The following is an 18,681-nucleotide window of genomic DNA, read 5'->3' on the forward strand; positions in this document are numbered from 1 at the left end:
TTCTTAATGCTAAAGGGATATGGGGGAAAAATGGGAACAGGGTACTGAGTTAGACGATCAGCCATGATCATTTTGAATGGCGGAGCAGGCCCGAAGGGCCGGATGGCCAACTCTTGCTCCTATTTTCTATGTTTCTACGAGACCCCCTTTCCTTCGACCACCTGTCTGACCCCTCCTCAAATGTCGACACGCTCTCTGCTTGAGTCACTAACTCTGGCGGTGCGTTCCGCAGCCTCCCCATCCTTCTCCCACACACTACATCACCCGCCATGAATTATTATAGTCAACGATTAATGAGACTGATTTTTATTTTAACTTCTTTTCCAGGCAGTTGCAACTGGAAAAAGCCATGGAGCAGGAAGGTCTGGAGGATGAAGAGGTAGGTCTCTTTTTCTCAATGAGCTGATAGAATTGTGGCAAAACTGCCAGGAGAGTGAAGTGTTGGTGGTTACAGGATTATCACTGGTGGGTGGTTGTCATGGGAGCTGTTTGAAGTGATGAATTAAGAGTATTGCAGAATTAAAGCACATTGGCTTAACTACAACTTATTTTTTTTCTATAGAATATTTGTACTGTGACACGCCCGATGACCACTGTGCAGTTATTATTCATAGGCTCCCCATTCTTGGCCAATATTTACATCAAAATAAGTCATAGTCTCATAAAAACTGATGAGTGTCGCTCGCTCACTCCTGATGAGTGAAATTCAACATCAATATTATGTCTGGAATAGAACACTTGGAGAGGAGAGAAAAATTGGAGGCCTGGATAGGGAGCCAAACCCAAACACGAGCAAAGGTGTTGGCTGCAGAAGCTTTTGGAAGTGTTTACGTGTGTTCTCAAACCAGTAAAAGTGGGGCAACATGAAACATCTGTATTAATAATAATAATTACTTTCTATCGTGTTATTCACCTTCTGTTTTCACCAGAAACAAATGCGAAGAACACAACATGCCCAGAAGGAGACAGAATTCCTTCGACTCAAGAGAACCAGGTTGGGTCTGGATGACTTTGAGTCTCTGAGGGTTATAGGAAGAGGCGCATTTGGAGAGGTTGGTCCAGTTTTGGTGTTTGGTTTATAAGCTCCTTGGAGGTGGTGTTGCCTGAGATATTAAGCCAGCAATTTTAAGTGTCCACAAATATATTGCCTGCTTTTTGTTGTAGATCTGCTTCAAGGAGCAACACACTGCCCGAGGCTCCTGTGCTATGGGATTTGCTTCGTTATATTTTGGGATGGATTCCATAGCACCAGAATAACAAACTAGTATACAGGCTGTGCTTATATTGTTGTTGGCCAGCACTTAACGAAACGCGACCTCCACCACCCAACAGGACAAGGGCAGCAGGTGCATGGGAACACCATCACCTCCAAGTTCCCCTCCAAGTCACACACCATCCCAACTTGGACATATATCGGCCGTTCCTTCATCATCGCTGGGTCAAAATCCTGGAGCTCCCTACCGTATAGCGCTGTGGGAGCACCGTCGCCACACGGGCTGCAGCGGTTCAAGAAGAAGGCCCACCACCACCTTCTCAAGGGGCATCTAGGGATGGGCAATAACTGCTGGCCTTGCCAGCAACACCCACATCCCCAGAATGAGTTCTTTTTTAAAACCTACCTCTTTAGGGGCTTCCAGGACATCCTCACTCCACAGGTGACTCCACCGATTTCCTGCTGATTGGATAAACTCACCAAACTGAGCTAAGCAGACCAGGAAACTCTCCGGTTTATACCAGGCCAGCAGTTGAGATGCCTCAGCATTGCTGGGATAGAGAGAGTAAAATCAACCAGGGTAATGAAAGCGCCCCTTTGGGATGTGGGCAGGTTTATGGTCCAGTGCACAATAGTTCAAAGGGCATTAAGAGTCAACTATTGGAATCGTGTGTGCCAGTACTGGGTAAGGATGGCAGCTTTCCTTCCCCACATGACATCAGTGAGCCAGTTGGGCTTTGATGACAATCGGGCATCTTTCTGGTGCCAGCCCATAAATTGCCAAATTCTGTTGCGCTCCATTTCCCAACTTGACACGGTGGGATTTGAACTCTCGACCTCTGGGATTGCTGGTCCGGTATTGTACCCACTGCACTGCCGTACCCCATAAAGGGACTGATCTGCCGCCTTTGAAGAATTGTGTTCTTTTGTAATACTTTGGGGGGGGGAACTCCTTTTTTCAGGTGCGCCTTGTACAGAAGAAGGACACTGGACACATCTACGCCATGAAGATCCTTCGAAAGGCAGACATGTTGGAAAAAGAGCAGGTAGGAAATGGGCTAAATAACGAGCACCATCCTGTCGCTTGCCGATACTATAGCCACGATTTTAAGCCCCTGTGCATCTGATGAGAACGTGACCTGAGGGGGCGGGTTTTAAATTGGGGCAAAGTGCTTCCCTCCCCGTACGCACCGCACTCCCGCCCGCTGCTCGTTTGACTCCCGGGTTTCGCAAGCTAAGGCCTCGTAAACGTTCAGTGACATTCTGACCCCAGCGCGATTTTGACCCTTGGCCTCATGGTGCATGCACAGGCCGGGGAAAGTTAGCAGCAGATGGATTCAGGGCCCGAAGAGGCCCAGCAAGGTATGGATTTTTTTTTTTGTTTTGTTTTATTTACAGTTTTAATGGTTTCCTTGTGGTCCAGGAGGAGCAGAAATGCTTCTCCAAACTGCAGTAGGAAACCTTGGGATACCCTCGTCCAGGGTCCCCGATCCTGCCCCTTTCTGCAATCACCTTACGATTTATTTCCCCCCCCCCCCGGTGTCTGGGAACGTTCCCTCAGGTGATTAGGACTATCCCAATGTAGACTGGATCACCACCCAGAATTATTGCCCCATTCGTGCATCATCTCTCCCTGAACTGTTCACACATCCCCTCCTCTAGCTCCTTTCCACTGTTTGGTGGCTTAGTATTCACACTGGATTCATAGGATTTATTCTGTTTATCTTATTTTTATCTGGGTCAAAACACGGTGAGCTTCACAATGAATAACTTTTAAATCTACTTTATTTTGTCCAAAAGTCTAAAATTTTAATTTACAAAAAAAAAAATAGGTGTTTCAACGGAGCAGGCACGAGGGGCTGAATGGCCTACTCCTGTTCCTATGTTCATTACACTGTTGTTCATTGTAATCATCACCGTTAAGGTTATTTTATTTCACAGAATCCTTTAAAATCTGGAATTTGAAGGTGGTTCTTTTTGAATATATGTTACAAGAAATTCCAAGGGTGGGAAAACCAAGGGAGCATTAATCTGCTTTTGTGTTTTTGAAATTAACTGATTTGCAGCTAAGATCCAGAATCTGAAGAAATAGGACAAGAATTTTTAAAGGAAAATGTGCAGCAATTGTAAAATCTGATCTGGATGCTGAAGGAAAAGTTTTAGTGTCTGGGGCAATAGTTTAGAGAAAACTTCAGACATTTTAAGCCATCAGTTCATAATCAACCAACTATTCAGTTCATAGAATCATACAGCACAGAAGGAGGCCATTCGGCCCATCCTGCCTGTGCCGGCTCTCTGAAAGAGCTATCCAATTAGTCCCACTCCCCCAGCTCTTTCCCCAAAGCCCTGCAATTTTTTCCTTTTCAAGTATTTATCTAATTCCCTTTTGAAAGTTATTATTGAATCTGCTTCCACCGCCCTTCAGGCAGCGCATTCCAGATCATAACAACTCGCTGTGTTTTTAAAAAAAAAATAATTCTCCTCATCTCTCCCCCACCCCCACCCCTCCTGGATTTTTTGCCAATTATCTTAAATCTGTGTCCTCTGGTTACCGACCCTCCAGCCACTAGAAACAGTTTCTCCTTATTTACTCGATCAAAACCCTTCATGATTTTGAACACCTCTAGGAAATAGACGCGATCGTCAGTGAGCAATGGAGAGACTGGGATGGAGAACCGAAGGAAGCTACAAAACTTCCTTGTGTCGTAAATGAATGTTTTTGAAGTATTACATTTTTGTTTGTACGAAGCTTGAGATGCTGCACTGGATTTCATTTTACATCAGCCAGTATTTTTTTTCCAGTATTTTGGTGAGTGTAGCAATACTTGGGAGGAACAGGTGACTTTGGACCTCTGGTTCCCAAAGCTCTCCCCCACTGGGGGTTTTCCTCACCTCCTGTCTGGGTCTGTTGTAGACTCATTGATAGAGATTGATTGCAGCGATTAATCAACAACTGTGCACAGTTCTGGTCTCCATAATAATATTAAAAAGGATATAGAGGCATTGGAGAACATGCAAAAAAGATTCACAAGGATGATGCCAGAAATGAGAGGATGTACTTATCAGGAAAGACTAAACAAGCTGGGGCTCTAGAAAAGAGAAGGCTGGGGGCTGACCCCAGTAGATGTCTTTAAGCTAGTGATAGGGTAGATGTGGAGAAGGTGTTTCTACTTGTGGCCCAAAACTAGAGGTTAGAAATATAAAATAGTCACCAACAAATCCAATAGAGAATTCAGGAGAAACTTCTTTACCCAAAGAGTGGTTAGAATGTAGAACTTGCTACCACAAGGAGTAGTTGAGACGAATAGCATAGATACATTTAAGGGGAAGCTGGATAAACACATGAGGAAGAAAGGAATAGAAGGATATGCTGATAGGGTGAGATGAAGTAGGGAGGGAGGATGCTCGTGTGGAGCATAAACGACGGCATAGACCAGTTGGGCCGAATGGCCTGTTTCTGTCGACTCGATGTAACAACTTGATTATCATTGTACCATGCAACTACCAGGATGGTAGATGGTGAACTAGATGGACTGTGGTCGTTTTCTCGTCTAACAATCCATATGTTCCATGTTTAATACTTCTCCTTTTTAAATCCCAGGTGGCCCACATTCGGGCCGAGAGGGATATCCTGGTGGAGGCAGATGGTGCCTGGGTAGTGAAGATGTTCTATAGCTTTCAGGACAAGAGAAACCTATATTTGATTATGGAATTTCTGCCAGGAGGTAAGTGAAATCCTGTCAAAGCTTTGTGACTTTGCTTTAAAGGCAACGGGAGTCCATTTCCATCTTGCTACTGCTCCGCTTTGGCCTATGAACAGGGTGATAGCCAGTTGAAAATCACATGGGGGACGGGAAGAAACACACCCATAAAGGTATTAAGGGACATGGGGCTAAAGTAGGTTTATGGAGTTAAGTCACAGATCAGCCGTGATCTCATTGAATGGCGGAACAGACTCGAGGGGCTGAATGGCCTCTTCCTGTTCCTATGTTCCTTTGACAAACCGCTGGTTTGGGCGTTCTGATTTTCGGGTTGCCTTGATTTAGACGATCAGTCTCGAACCAGTAACGGGTGGAGGCCTAATCCAAATATTTAAATGGGGGTCAGCTGACGTCACCAGGGTCCCAAATGTCATTTTGGTGTCAGTCAGTGCTGCAAACACTACTTTCATCTTTCAGATGAGAAGTTAAACTGAGACCCCATCTGCCCCCTCGGGTGGAAATAAAAGATCCCACGGCCACTATTTTGAAGAAGAGCAGGGGGAGTTCTCCCGGGTGCCCTGGCCAATATTTATCCCTCAACCAAGATCACCAAAATAACAGATTATCTGGTCATTATCACATTGCTGTTTGTTGGAATTTGCTGTGCACAAATTGGCTGCTACGTTCTGAAATTCCACTCCCCTTTGTGTGAAGAAGTGCTTCCTGACATCACCCCTGAACGGCCTAGCTATAATTTTAAGGTTATGCTCCCTTTGTTCTGGACTCTCCCATAGAAACATAGAAAATAGGAGCAAGAATGGCCATTCGGCCCTTCGGGCAGAGGAAATCGGGTAGGTAGAGATAAACTGTCAGATCCTTTAATCATCTTAAACATTTCAATTAGATCATCCCTTAATCTTCTAAACTCAAGGGAATACAAGCCTAGTCTGTGCAACCTGCCCTCATAATTTAACCCTTTAAGTGCCAGTGTCATTCTGGTGAATCTGCGCTGCACCCCCTCCAAGGCCAATATATCCTTCCTGAGGTGCGGTGCCCAGAACTGAACGCAGTCTCCGGATGGGGTCTGACCAGAGCTTTATATAAACTGAAGCATCACTTCCTCCCCTCTGTATTCCAGCCCCCTTGAGATAAAGGCCAACATTCCATTAGCCTTATTGGTCACTTTTTGTACCTGTCCACTGTCTGAATTCTGTAAAAATGGATACTGGAAACCTAATGGCTAACTGACCAGAGTTTTTTGTTTAAAAAAATAAAAAATAGACAATGGCCCAGAATTGTCTCGGGGGGTGGGGGAGTGCGATCCCAGGCATAACTGGAACGGTAGCGAGACAGGAATGGTCCCCCGTTGCCTTTAACAGAAAGTCTGTGTTAAACCCCATTTCAAATAGTCAGGAGTTTTGCAAGTGTCTGGGACTTGAATCAAGAACCTTTTTACCCCACCTCAAAAAAAAAACTATACAGGACATGCATGCCCCTCGACCTCAGTGACCTTGAATGTGTCTGTGCTTTTATCAGGTGATATGATGACATTACTTATGAAGAAGGACACACTGTCTGAAGAGGAGGCTCAGTTCTACATTGCAGAGACTGTGTTGGCCATTGACTGCATCCATCAATTGGGTTTCATTCACAGAGACATTAAACCAGATAACCTCCTCTTAGACATCAGGGTAAGTCTGCCCCCTCCCTTCCCGGATGTAGGAACATCTGAGGTGAAGAGTCAAATCGACTGTGTTCCATACACTTTGTCGATTTATAAAGCTGTTACGAACATATGAGCAATGATAGACAGGAAAAGACAACTCTGGTGCATCCAGCCTGTCCCACCCAATTGAGATACCTTGTGCAGCACAATATATACACTCCCCACCCCACCCAAAAACCATGTGATCTCCTGTTGTTAAGCACAGGCACGATGGGCCGAATGGCCTACTTCTGTGTTCACTCCAGGGGGCGTGAACCCTCGAACAGAGTCTCTCAGCCTCTGAGTTCCCCGTCCCCTTTTTACTGAACCCAGCTCTTCCCGGACCCTTTTGGGTTTGTTTTCCATTCTTTCTTCCTCCATTCTTGGGACCTGTGGAATGTTAGCCCAATAAGTAATGCAGAGTCCCTGCTCCCTACAGTGTGGCAGCAGCAGGAGAGCCTAGTACTGGTCACACATGGCACACCACGAACGGCAAAGTGACATAACCGTAACTTAAAGTTATACGCTCAGTATTGGTAACTCGATCTCGATTTGTTTGTCTCTGTGTGTCTTTTCTCTGTCTGTTTCTCTCTCTCTCTCTTTGTGTCTGTCTTTATATCTCTCGTTTTCTCTTTCTGTGTGTCTCTCTCTCTCTCTCTCTTTCTGTGTGTGCGTCTCTCTATCTATCTATCTATCTATCTTTCTGTGTGTGCGTGTCTCTCTTGCGCTCTCTCTCTCTCTTTCTTTCTGTGTGTCTCTCTCTGTCTCTCTCTCTCTCTTTATCTTTCTGTGTGTGTCTCTCTCTCTCTCTCTCTCTTTATCTTTCTGTGTGTGTCTCTCTCTCTCTCTCTCTTTATCTTTCTGTGTGTGTCTCTCTCTCTCTCTCTCTTTATCTTTCTGCGTGTGTGTCTCTCTCTCTCTCTCTTTATCTTTCTGCATGTGTCTCTCTCTCTCTCTCTCTTTATCTTTCTGTGTGTGTCTCTCTGTCTCTCAGGAAGTTCCTGTTTAAAACTTGCAGCTGAGGTAATCGGTTTTTGCTCAAGATTCACTCAGTCTGTGTAACTGAGATGTGTCGGGCACTCCTGCCATTCTCTAGCAAGGTGACCAATCGCAGCCACGCAGGAGACTGAGGCTGGAAGGAAAGGGTCACTTTTTTTTGTACTGTGATTGAGCAGGGAATTCAGTCACGTTGCCGATTTTTGAGCAGGGAATTCAGTCACGTTGCCAATTTCCTTTTTTTTTAATAGGGACACGTGAAACTGTCTGATTTCGGGCTGTGCACGGGACTCAAGAAAGCTCACAGGACGGAGTTCTACAGGAACCTCACTCGCAACCCTCCAAGTAATTTCAGTAAGTTAGTTTACGGAGTGAAGAGACCGATTAGCCTATTGGATTAGGGCCCTCCCCCAGCATGGAATTTTTATTAATTACATCACTTTCCCCACCAGCTTTTCAGAATATGAACTCAAAAAGAAAAGCAGAAACATGGAGGAAAAACAGACGGCAGCTGGTGAGTTTTTAGCTCCAGTTTCACTGTGTTTTAATCACTTTGACAGCGACCTGTATCGAACCCTATAGTCGGGCATTATCCTTGAGTGGAATACTTAGTACTTAATACTTAGTGTTAGCCGTGGCTCAGTGGGCAGCGCTCTCGCTTCTGAGTCAGAAAGTCGTGGGTTCAAGCCCCACTCCAGAGACTCGAGCACAAATCCAGGCTGACGCTCCCGATGCAGCACTGTCGGAGGTGCCGTCTTTCAGGTGAGACGTTAAACCGCGGCCCCCTTCCGCCCTCTCAGGTGGACATAAAGGATCCCACGGCCACTATTTCGAAGAAGAGCAGGAGAGTTCTCCCCGGTGTCCTGGCCAATAATTATTCCCCAACCAACATCAACAAAATAGTTTTAATTGGTCTTTTAGCTCATTGCTGTTTGTGGGATCTTGCTGTGCGCAAATTGGCTACTGTGTTTCCCTACATTACAACAATGACTACACTTCAAAAAGTATTTCATTGGCTGCAAAGTGCTTTGGGACGTCCTGAGTTGGTGAAAGGCACTATATAAATGCAAGCCTTTCTTTCTCAGTTGGAGAAAAACAATTGCTACTGCAGTAGGCCCACCGTCTCGGGGAAACTGGGGGCGGACAATAATGAAGCTTTCCCAGTTCTCCTGCTTCCCATGAACAAATAATAAAGTAAAACGTTCAGAGTTTACGGTCCCTGTGTTGTCCTGTTGTTACTTCTGGGAGGTGTTTCTGAGAAACATTGTTTTTCTTTTATCTTTCCACTATTTAGGCTTATTCCACAGTTGGCACTCCCGATTACATTGCTCCGGAAGTCTTCTTGCAGACTGGATATAACAAGCTGTGCGACTGGTGGTCCTTGGGTGTTATCATGTATGAAATGCTGATAGGTATGTAAATTGCTATCGTCCACTAGAAATCTCTGACTAGCCACAGGTGGGGATACGGCAACACCGTTTTAACCACAGGCACTAACTTTAGTAGAAAACGCCCTCATAGAATGAAACAGCACAAAAGGAGGCCATTCGGCCCATCGTGCCTGTGCCAGCTCTTTGAAAGAGCTATCCAATTACACACAAGACGGGTAAATTTACTTCCCGTGCATAGTTACATCACAAACATCAGTAACCAGGGACGCAAAGCACTCACAATGGTGTTGGAGCAAGCCTTTGGCTCAGTGACAAAATTCCCACCTCTGAGTCAGAAGGTGCACGCAGTCCCGGTGAGTGGAGACCGGAGCTCCGGCTCTGAATTCTGGGTTGATGCTCGTGTCCGGCGGGTGTGGGTGGCCCCCCACCCCACCATTGTATGGATTGTGGGAGCCCATAAAACCTTCCCCCCCCCCCCCCCCCCCCCCCGTATAGGACTAATCCCCCTATCTGCTGGTATAAAGATGGTTATGGCCATGGAAGGAGCGTTCACATCGCGGCCTGTCAGACTGTTAATCAGCTTGTGAATCCTCCCACTACTTAAGAAAGCTGTAGGCTGCAGGAAGATATCAATAGACTGGTCAGGTGGGCAGAAAAGTGGCAAATGGAATTCAGTCCGGAGAAATGTGAGGTGATGCATTTGGGGAGGGCAAACAAGGCAAGGGAGTACACAATGAATGGGAGGATACTGAGAGGTGTAGAGGAAGTGAGGGACCTTGGAGTGCATGTCCACAGATCCCTGATGGTAGCAGGACAGGTAGATAAGGTGGTTAAGAAGGCATACGGGATACTTTCTTTTATTAGCCGAGGTATAGAATATAAGAGCAGGGAGGTTATGCTGGAACTGTCTAAAACACTAGTTAGGCCACAGCTAGAGTACTGCGTACAGTTCTGGTCACTGATTTTCAGGAAAGATGTGATTGCACTAGAGAGGAGATTTATGAGGATGTTGCCAGGACTGGAGAATTTTAGGAAAGATTGGATAGGCTGGGGTTGTTTCCTTTGGAACAGAGGAGGCTGAGGGAGATTAAATTGAGGTGTATAAAATTATGAGGGGCCTAAATAGAGTGGATAGGAAGGACCTATTTCCCTTAGCGGAGAGGTCAATAACCAGGGGGCATGGATTTAAAGTAATTGATAGAAGGATTAGAGGGGAGTTGAGGAGAAAGTTTTTCATCCAGAGGGTGGCGGGGGTCTGGAACTCACTACCTGAAAGGGTGGTAGAGGCAGAAACCCTCGTCACGTTTTTTAAAAAAAATACCCAGATAGGCACTTGAAGTGCCGTAACCCACAAGGCTACGGACCAAGAGCTGGAAAGTGGGATTAGGCTGGATAGCTCTTTATCGGCTGGCACAGACACGATGGGCCGAATGGCCTCCTTCTGTGCCGTAAACTTCTATGATTCACACTGTTCAAAGGGAAGGGCGTGAAAATACAAAAACAACAACTCACAACAATCATAAAACACTCTCTCTGCTTTTTGTCTTTCTGCTTTTTTTCTTACCGTTTTACCAACAAATGCAGAGTTCTCGGAGGCTTGTCGGGCCGGAGGAGGTTATAGATCGAGAACTTTGCATTCCTCCAACTCTGGCCTCTTGCGCCCCCCCACCCCATTCCGCTCACCCCCATCTAGGCCCTAAGCTCTGGAGTTTGTTCATTTAACTTTGAATTTAGAGGTGATGGAGCTCTGTATATGCAGTGATTTAGCGGACAGTGTAAATATGACTGTTAACATTTCTCTTAGTCTTGTACTAAGTACAAGTCCTCAACTTGCTTTCCATAGGCACTCTGGGTTATGAAGGGTGGTTTGTGTTGCAGTTGTTAGCTCCTGACCCATGGGTCCCTTTCAACCAGTGATGGCACCAAAGTCAACTTACCAGATTGAAAAGCAAAATACTGCAGATGCTGGAAATCTGAAATAAAAACAGAAAATACTGGAGCAGGTCAGGCAGCGTCTGTTGAGAAAGAAACAGAGTTAACGTTTTCAGGTCGATGACCCTTCGTCAAAACTTGCCAGACTCGCTAAGGTTTCTGGTGGGGTTGATCCAGCTTAGAGCAAGAGTTCTTCCGGCCATTGGTCTAAGCAAATCCTTTCTTTGGAGCTGTTTCCAGTTGTGAGAAACCCACACGTCAAGCTCAGTGGCACTATTGCAGCTGAAATTCTGCTCAGTCACTCATACTACATAAATCGCCACAGGAATGGTCAAATATAAACCAGTAGGAGCCTTAAGTAAAGGAGTTGTAGCTAAGAAGGTTTTATTGCTGAGTGTTGTAGCAATCGAGAAGTGTAGAATAATAAATGTCACTGCGATGCATTTGATCTTACAGATCTGGCTTTCCTATGGTCTTTACGGAACCAAGGCGGGCAGATGGCGTTAAGATATGATCTAATTGAATGGCGGAACAGGCTCGAGGGGCTGAATGGCCTCCTCCTGTTCCTATATTGGATAAGTTGAATTGGAACTTTTGTTTGCAATATAGTTTAGAGATGCCCTGTAGATAAAACTAACCATGTTCTTATTCCAACGTGGAAGTCTTTAAAATCTGCTCTTAAAGACCATTCATATATAATTGAAACCTTTTGGCCGTCCAGAGTATTTTTTAAAAAAAAAGTTTGCAAACTTTTACAACGGATGAATGTAAATATTGAACGTTTTGCATTTTTCAGGCTACCCTCCCTTCTGTTCAGAAACCCCTCAAGAAACGTATCGCAAAGTGATGAACTGGAAGGAAACATTGATATTCCCTCCGGAAGTTCCAATCTCTGAGAAGTCCAAGGGTCTGATTCTAAGGTACTTGTGTTTCCACCAGTCGGCAAATCGGTAACAAGCTCACAGTTATCACTGGAAGAACAGAATGGACCAATTTTTTTACGGAGGGTTCTCAGAACATGGAATGCTTTGCTACAATTCAGGCGGAGACTATAGCAGCTCTGAGAAGGGAATTGGAAAAGTATTTGAAAAGGGACAATATCAAAGGATACAGTTAAAGAGCTAGCATTAGTTCAGGTGTGATGGGCTGAATGGTCACTTCCTTCTGTGCTGTAATTTCTATGATTCTGTTACACAGAATTACACAATGTACAGCACAGAAGCAGGCCATTCAGCCCAGTATGTCCATGCTGGTGTTCATGCTCCCCACTTCATCTCACCCTATCAGCATATCCTTCTATTCTGTTCTCCCTCATGTGTTTATCTAGCTTCCCCTTGAGAGACAGTTTGCTGGGGCCCAGCTCAGACACTTGGGGGTTGATTTTAGGATGGCCGAGCGGGTGCGTTCGTGGCGGGGCCGGGGGGAGGGCTCCAAAAATTCGGGATTCCCGGGCCGGGTCCCGAACCCGGCTCCAACCCGCCCACTTCCAGGTTCCCCAATGACGCGCTTAAATGCGCACGCAGCCCCCGCATGCGGGACTCCCACCGGCAATTAAAGCCGTCGGGATCCCACTTAAGGCAATTATTTTGATAGGTCAGGTCGTTTGCAGACCTGATTGGGAGGATATTTTAGGAGGGGTGGGATTTTCATATCAACAGAGCGTGTTTCCCGAACTGGGGGAAACACCCCCAGTTGAAATGGACGTGTTGTAGCCACCAGCCAGTGGAAGCTGCAAAGGTCCATTTGACAGGTGATGGGGGAGACCCTCACTCATTGCAGTCACTTTGGACAAAGTTTGGCCTGCACCACCCTCCTCCTAACACTAAAATTCACCAACTTGGAACCTCAGCCCCGGTGTGCAGACACACTTACCTACCTTGCAGTCCCCTCAAACGTACATCTTCCGGATGGGGGCCGCCATAGCTACAGTCATGACCTCCTCGGAGGACGAACAGCCTCGCCGGCCACGCCGTCCACCTCTGACACATGGAGCTCCACAACACAGTGCTGTGACACATCCACCTGCACAACAGGAGGGAGGGCAACCACAGAGAGAGATGTGTCGCAGAAGGCACTACCCTTGCCACAGGGTCTACAGACCGAGGCTCAGCTTCCTGGACCTCTCTGAGCAGCAGCGCACACGGAGGCTCAGAGTCACTCGACATTCAGTCATGGACATCTGCAGCCTCCTTCATGCCGAGCTGCTCCCGGCCGGCCCGAGCACCATCTTCTTACCTGTCGCTGTCAAAGTCACCACTGCCCCCAACAACTTCTCCTCCGGATCCTTTCAGGGTGCCACCGGGGACATCGCCGACATCTCTCAGTCATCTGCACAAAAAAGCGCTGCAAATACACCTACACCCACTCTGCAGTGACACAATGGGTGGCATCAGTTGTGGGTCTTCATGGTGATCCTCAGGAAAGGGAATTATTGCACAAACCAGACAAGATTTGCAAAGACGTGGCAGTAGTGGTGATAACAAATTTTAATGTGCTTTGCAAAACAAACGAGACTAAATCAAAAACATGACATTCTGTCATACACCCTTGTACATCCCCTATGTGCTCACAAAACCTTAGCCTTACATTTACGGGAACCCCTACGTGGTGCTACCCGTGACTTCAGCAGAGGTAGTGCAGGTTTATCTTGTCCGTACCCTAACCGATGAGATGCTTTGCGCAGATGCCGTCTGGGCTTCAGTGCCTGTGAGGGCCCCTCCAATGACTGCTCCACCTGCACCTGTGCAGGGGCAGACTCGGCCACCTGGAGAGGGGGCAGCATTGCGGGTGCTGGTTGAGAGGGGGGAACGAGTGAGATGTGGAAGCGCTTTGAGTGGCGTCCCCACTTCCATGTCCCCTTTTCACCATCATCCCTCTCCTGGCCCAGGCCCACATCACTCCTTCCACCCTGCTGGACGACAGTTTGGAGGACTTGTGTGAAGTCTTGGAAGGCCAGTTGTAAGGTATCTGTCAGCCTGTTTAAGGCGGCAGAATGTTGCTCATCCTGAATCCGAACGGCCGTTGTCAGGGCCTGAATGGACTCATTGTTGAGCCGTGCTTGACGCTCGAGGGAGGCTAGCCTTTCCTCCATCGCAGACATTCCCACACCTACCCGCGACACTATCTCAGATGCCCTCACATCCCTGTGACAGTATCTTGGAGATCCCCTCCTGTACCTGTACCACCATTCCACTCATGCAGGAGTTGGACTCCTCCATTCTCTGCATGATTGTGGAGAGTGCGAGTGGCAACTGTTCCAGTACCTCGGCAATGTGCTGCTGGCCCTCTGACTCTCCTTTTCATGGCTGGCCCCCAGAGTTCAGCATCTGGGTCCAGCTGAGCAGAGCCTGGAGAAGATGTGAGGGCATCTGAGATAGTGTCGCGGGTAGGTGTGGGAATGTCTGCGATGGAGGAAAGGCTAGCCTCCCTCGAGCGTCAAGCACGGCTCAACAATGAGTCCATTCAGGCCCTGACAACGGCTGTTCAGATTCAGGATGAGCAACATTCTGCCGCCTTAAACACGGACTCTCCACGGCTGCCCCTGCCACCAGGGTCTGTTCGAGCTCACGTGCGTGGTGACTCACCATGTGCAAGCCCAACTAAGTGAGGACGGGGAACCCACCGAGGTGTGTGTATCTGCGCTGGTGGATGGCTGGCTCAGATGTGACGGTGCACCCTTGGAGGCCGGCAGGTCCTCTGAGGAATCGCCCTCCTCAGTCACGGTGGTCGCAGATGGCCCTGCAAGAGAACAGAAAGCAATATTAAGCATGTGGACAGATGTTGAGGTGCTGCAGATGCCAAGTGATGCTAAAATCATTCGCTATCATGAGTGCTGAGTGTTAGATTTCTGTCACCAGCCGTTTGTGCGCTCCCAGTCTCGGCATCCACCACGGACAGGCACTCCAGCGTCCGGCTTAGTTCCAATGCCTGTTGCTCCACGTCCATTAGGACCACCTGGTGTGGCGGGCCCCCTCCGGTCCTTGCCCTCTACCAGGCATTCTGGCATCTCCTATCAAGGCAAAACACAGAGGCATGATTGAGTGATAGTTGCATGGTGACCCGCTGCATGCATTGGTGTGGGTGGGGGTGAGCGTGAGGGAGATGCATGGAAGGGTGTGTGTGTGAGACATAGCCACGAGATTGTATGAGGATTGGGTTGCGTGGTGGTGTTCGAATGGGAACTGGGACGGTGAGTAAGTGCAGGCAAGGTGAGGATGATGGTTGAGTGGGTGTGAGGAGTGATGCGAGAGCGTTGTGGCAGTGCAGAAGGAGTTGTGTGGTGGTGGAGGTGATGTGGAAGACGGAGTGTGGGAGAATGCGTTAGGTCATTAAAGTGCTTCCTGCACTGGACCCAGGTTCAGCACACATTGCTGCTGCTGCTGACCTCCTCGGCCACCTCTAGCCAGGCCTTCTTGGTGGCAGAGGGAGGCCACCTCCTCCCATCAGATGGGGAAAAAAATTTCCCTCCTCCTCCTGACCCCATCGAGCAGCACCTGGAGTGAGGAGTCTGAGAACCTTGGAGCAGCCTTCCCTCTGGCCTGCTCCATGCTCCCAAAATTGTTCTTTGCTGCAGGAGGAGCGTTAGAGGACTGGCCCTTTAAATAGGGCTCGTCCCGCTGACAGCCTGTGATGCGGGTGCGCAGTGCGTCCGCTGCGCAGGTCTGGAACAGGAAACCCGGAAGCCGGCGTGAGTACCTTCAATTAGGTTGCGATCGCATGCGGAGCACCCCGATTTCAGGGGCGCGTTGCCAACGCGCCCAGTCGACCCCCCCCCCCCCTGCTGCCAACCCGCCTCCCTCCTAATATCGGGCCCTTGGTTGATGTCACATTTATAGATCCCATCTTGGTAGATTTGCAAATAGTATCTTTTCTTTACCAACGTAATTTATTTTTTCTTTAGTTCATTCCGGTCGGACAGCTCGCAGTTTCGATTGCTCTGTCGTTTTAAGGTTCTCATTTACAGGGATTTTTCCTGCTCCACTTTGAGTTGAATTGAGTTGTTTGAATTTGCCTTGAGCATTAGTGAGCACAATGAGTACTTTGAATCAAAGGAAGGCAGAAAAATAGAATTTAAATAAGGTGACAGAAGGTTGCACAGACTAGGCTTGTATTCCTTTGAGTTTAGAAGATTAAGGGATGATCTAATTGAGGTGTTTAAGATGATTAAAGGATTTGATAGGGGAGATAGAGAGAGACTATTTCCTCTGGTGGGAGAGTCCAGAACAAGGGGGCATAACCTTAAAATTAGAGCCAGGCCGTTCAGGGGTGATGTCAGGAAGCACTTCTTCACACAAAGGGGAATCTGGAACTCTCTTCCCCCAAAAGGCTGAGGCTGGGGGTCAATTGGAAATTTAAAAACTGAGATTGATAGATTTTTGTTGGGTAAGGGGATTAAAGGATATGCAACCAAGGTGGGTAGATGGGGTTAAGATACAGATCAGGCATGGTCTAATTGAATGGCTGAACAGACTGGAGGGGCTGAATGGTCTCCTCCTGTTCCTAGGACACTATGAAAGTGGAAAATAATAGGAAGAGAAAGGCAGGAAAGAAAAGATGAAGACGGAAGTAGATTTATTGAAATATACACAGGCCCTCGGTCATTGTATCACCGCCTTTAGGAATGAAGTGGCTTTATTGTAATGACTCTGTTCTTGTTGCATTGTGTATTTTCAGGTTTTGCTGTGAGGCAGATAGCCGAATTGGAGCTGGCAGCGTGGAAGAAATTAAAAGTCATCCATTCTTCGAAGGAGTAGACTGGGAACACACCAGGTAATCTCGTCGCGGGTGAAATCGGCCTTTGGCGGGAGCCTGGAACGGGCGATCGCGAATCGGCGGCTCAGTTTACAACACGCACCCGATTTTCTTTTCCGTTGGCTTCAACGGAAATCGGGCGGCTGATTTGCGATCGCCCGTTCTGCAATTCTGCCCGAGAACAGTTTTATCCTCACCATGTTCTGGAAATTAACGCTATGTATAATGGAACCTAAATGGGCAATGCTTTATCATTATAGTTTCGTTGAATTTAATGTAACAGTTAATAATTTAAAAAAAGATTTTTTCCTTAGGCTGAGGTTTCATGATGTGAAATTTATTAACGTGCAAAAAAAAAACCAGGCTCCCTGCATCTATGACCTTTTATAGACTGCCCGTATCCTAACTCTCACCAAGTCCCATTCACTCATCATCCCTGTGCTCGCGGACCCACATTGGCTCCCGGTCCGGCAGTGCCCCGATTTTAAAATTCTTATCCTTGTGTTCAAATCCCTCCATGGCCTCGCCCCTCCCTATCTCTGTAACCTCCTCCAGCCCTACAACCCTCTGAGATCTCTGCGCTCCTCCCACTCTGGCCTCTTGCGCATCCACAATTTTCATCGCTCCACCATTGGCAGCCGTGCCTTCAGCTGCCTCGGCCCTAAGCTCTGGAATTCCCTCCCTAAACCTCTCTGTCTCTCTACCTCTCTCTCCTCCTTTAAGACACTCCTTAAAACCTACCTCTTTGACCAAGCTTTTAGTCACCTGTCCTAATATCTCATTATGTGGCTCGGTGTCAAATTTTGTTTGATAATCGCTCCTGTGAAGCACCTTGGGACGTTTTACTACGTTAAAGGCGCTATATAAATGCAAGATGTTGTCTGTAAATATAGATCCCTCCTCATACAGCCAGGCAAGATACTACAGCAATGCTCAACTTGCATCGAAAAAGAAATCTCCACTGTAAGTGCTGTTTTTGGTAGGACAACAGGTGGCCATTTTATAAAGGGCCCATTGCTGCTGAGCTGGTATTTAAAAAAATTCATTCTCTGGATGTGGGCGTCGCTGGCAAGGCTGGCATTTATTGTCCATCCCTAGTTGCCCTGAGAAGATGGTGGTGGGCCGCCTTCTTGAACCGCTGTAGTCTTTGTGGCGATGGTGTTTCACAATGGTAAAACGTAAATAGGTATATATTTTTAAGCTACAGTAATACTGCAGCTAATACCTTTGGTAGTTACAGTATCAATTGCCAGCTGTTTATATAGCCAGGTAGTGTCCTCCAGAGTCTGGTCAGCCCCTACTTCCAGAGTTATACCATCGCTTGTTCCGCAGCAGTTAAGACAGAACTTGTATTTATATAGCACCTTTCATGACCTCAGGACATCCCAAAGCACTTTACAGCCAATAAAGTACTTTTTGAAGTGTAGTCACTGTTGTATTGTAGGAAATGCAGCAGACAATTTGCACACAGCAAGATCCCACAATCAAATGACCATTTTAGTGGTGTTGGTTGAGGGACACATATTGGCCGGGACACCGGGGAGAACTCCCCTGCTCTTCTTCGAAATAGTGGCCGTGGGATGTTTTACCTGAGAGGGCAGACGGGGCCTCGGTTTAACACCTCATCTGAAAGACGGCACCTCTGACAGTGCAGCGCTCCCTCAGTACTGCACTGGGAGTGTCAGCCTGGATTTGATGCTTACGTCTCTGGAGTGGGACTTGAACCCACGACCTTCTGACTGAGAGGCAAGAGAGAACTACCCACTGAGCCACAACTGGCATCCTGCTCTGAGGGTTGGGAAGAACCGTTTACAGTGATATAAAAGTGGCAGTACACCAATGCCATCGATCCTCTTGAATCATCTATAATCTACTCTTCACACATGAAGGCTGAAAACTTAGGCTCAGTTTTCCACTTATCACCTCTGTTTTGCAGTTCCCTTCCGAATGATTTGGATTTATAGATATTAAAAGTTGGGGACGGGAGTGGAG

At 47.3% G+C, this 18,681-nt stretch overlaps 1 protein-coding gene across 2 annotated transcripts in view; it reads left to right on the top strand.

Moving 5' to 3' along the window:
* Positions 1 to 18,681, top strand: part of LOC137334508 (serine/threonine-protein kinase 38-like) — a 57,494-nt gene that overhangs the window by 31,729 nt on the left and 7,084 nt on the right. For both annotated transcript variants that reach the window (XM_067999225.1, XM_067999226.1), the window contains exons 3-12: positions 328 to 379; positions 930 to 1,052; positions 2,176 to 2,259; positions 4,815 to 4,938; positions 6,451 to 6,605; positions 7,867 to 7,969; positions 8,068 to 8,129; positions 8,910 to 9,027; positions 11,735 to 11,858; positions 16,612 to 16,707. In XM_067999225.1, the coding sequence (XP_067855326.1) occupies positions 328 to 379; positions 930 to 1,052; positions 2,176 to 2,259; positions 4,815 to 4,938; positions 6,451 to 6,605; positions 7,867 to 7,969; positions 8,068 to 8,129; positions 8,910 to 9,027; positions 11,735 to 11,858; positions 16,612 to 16,707 (1,041 nt within the window). The remainder of the gene's footprint in view (positions 1 to 327; positions 380 to 929; positions 1,053 to 2,175; positions 2,260 to 4,814; positions 4,939 to 6,450; positions 6,606 to 7,866; positions 7,970 to 8,067; positions 8,130 to 8,909; positions 9,028 to 11,734; positions 11,859 to 16,611; positions 16,708 to 18,681) is intronic.

Source organism: Heptranchias perlo, chromosome 18, assembly GCF_035084215.1.
Source record: "Heptranchias perlo isolate sHepPer1 chromosome 18, sHepPer1.hap1, whole genome shotgun sequence".
In the NCBI taxonomy this organism is placed as follows: domain Eukaryota; kingdom Metazoa; phylum Chordata; class Chondrichthyes; order Hexanchiformes; family Hexanchidae; genus Heptranchias; species Heptranchias perlo.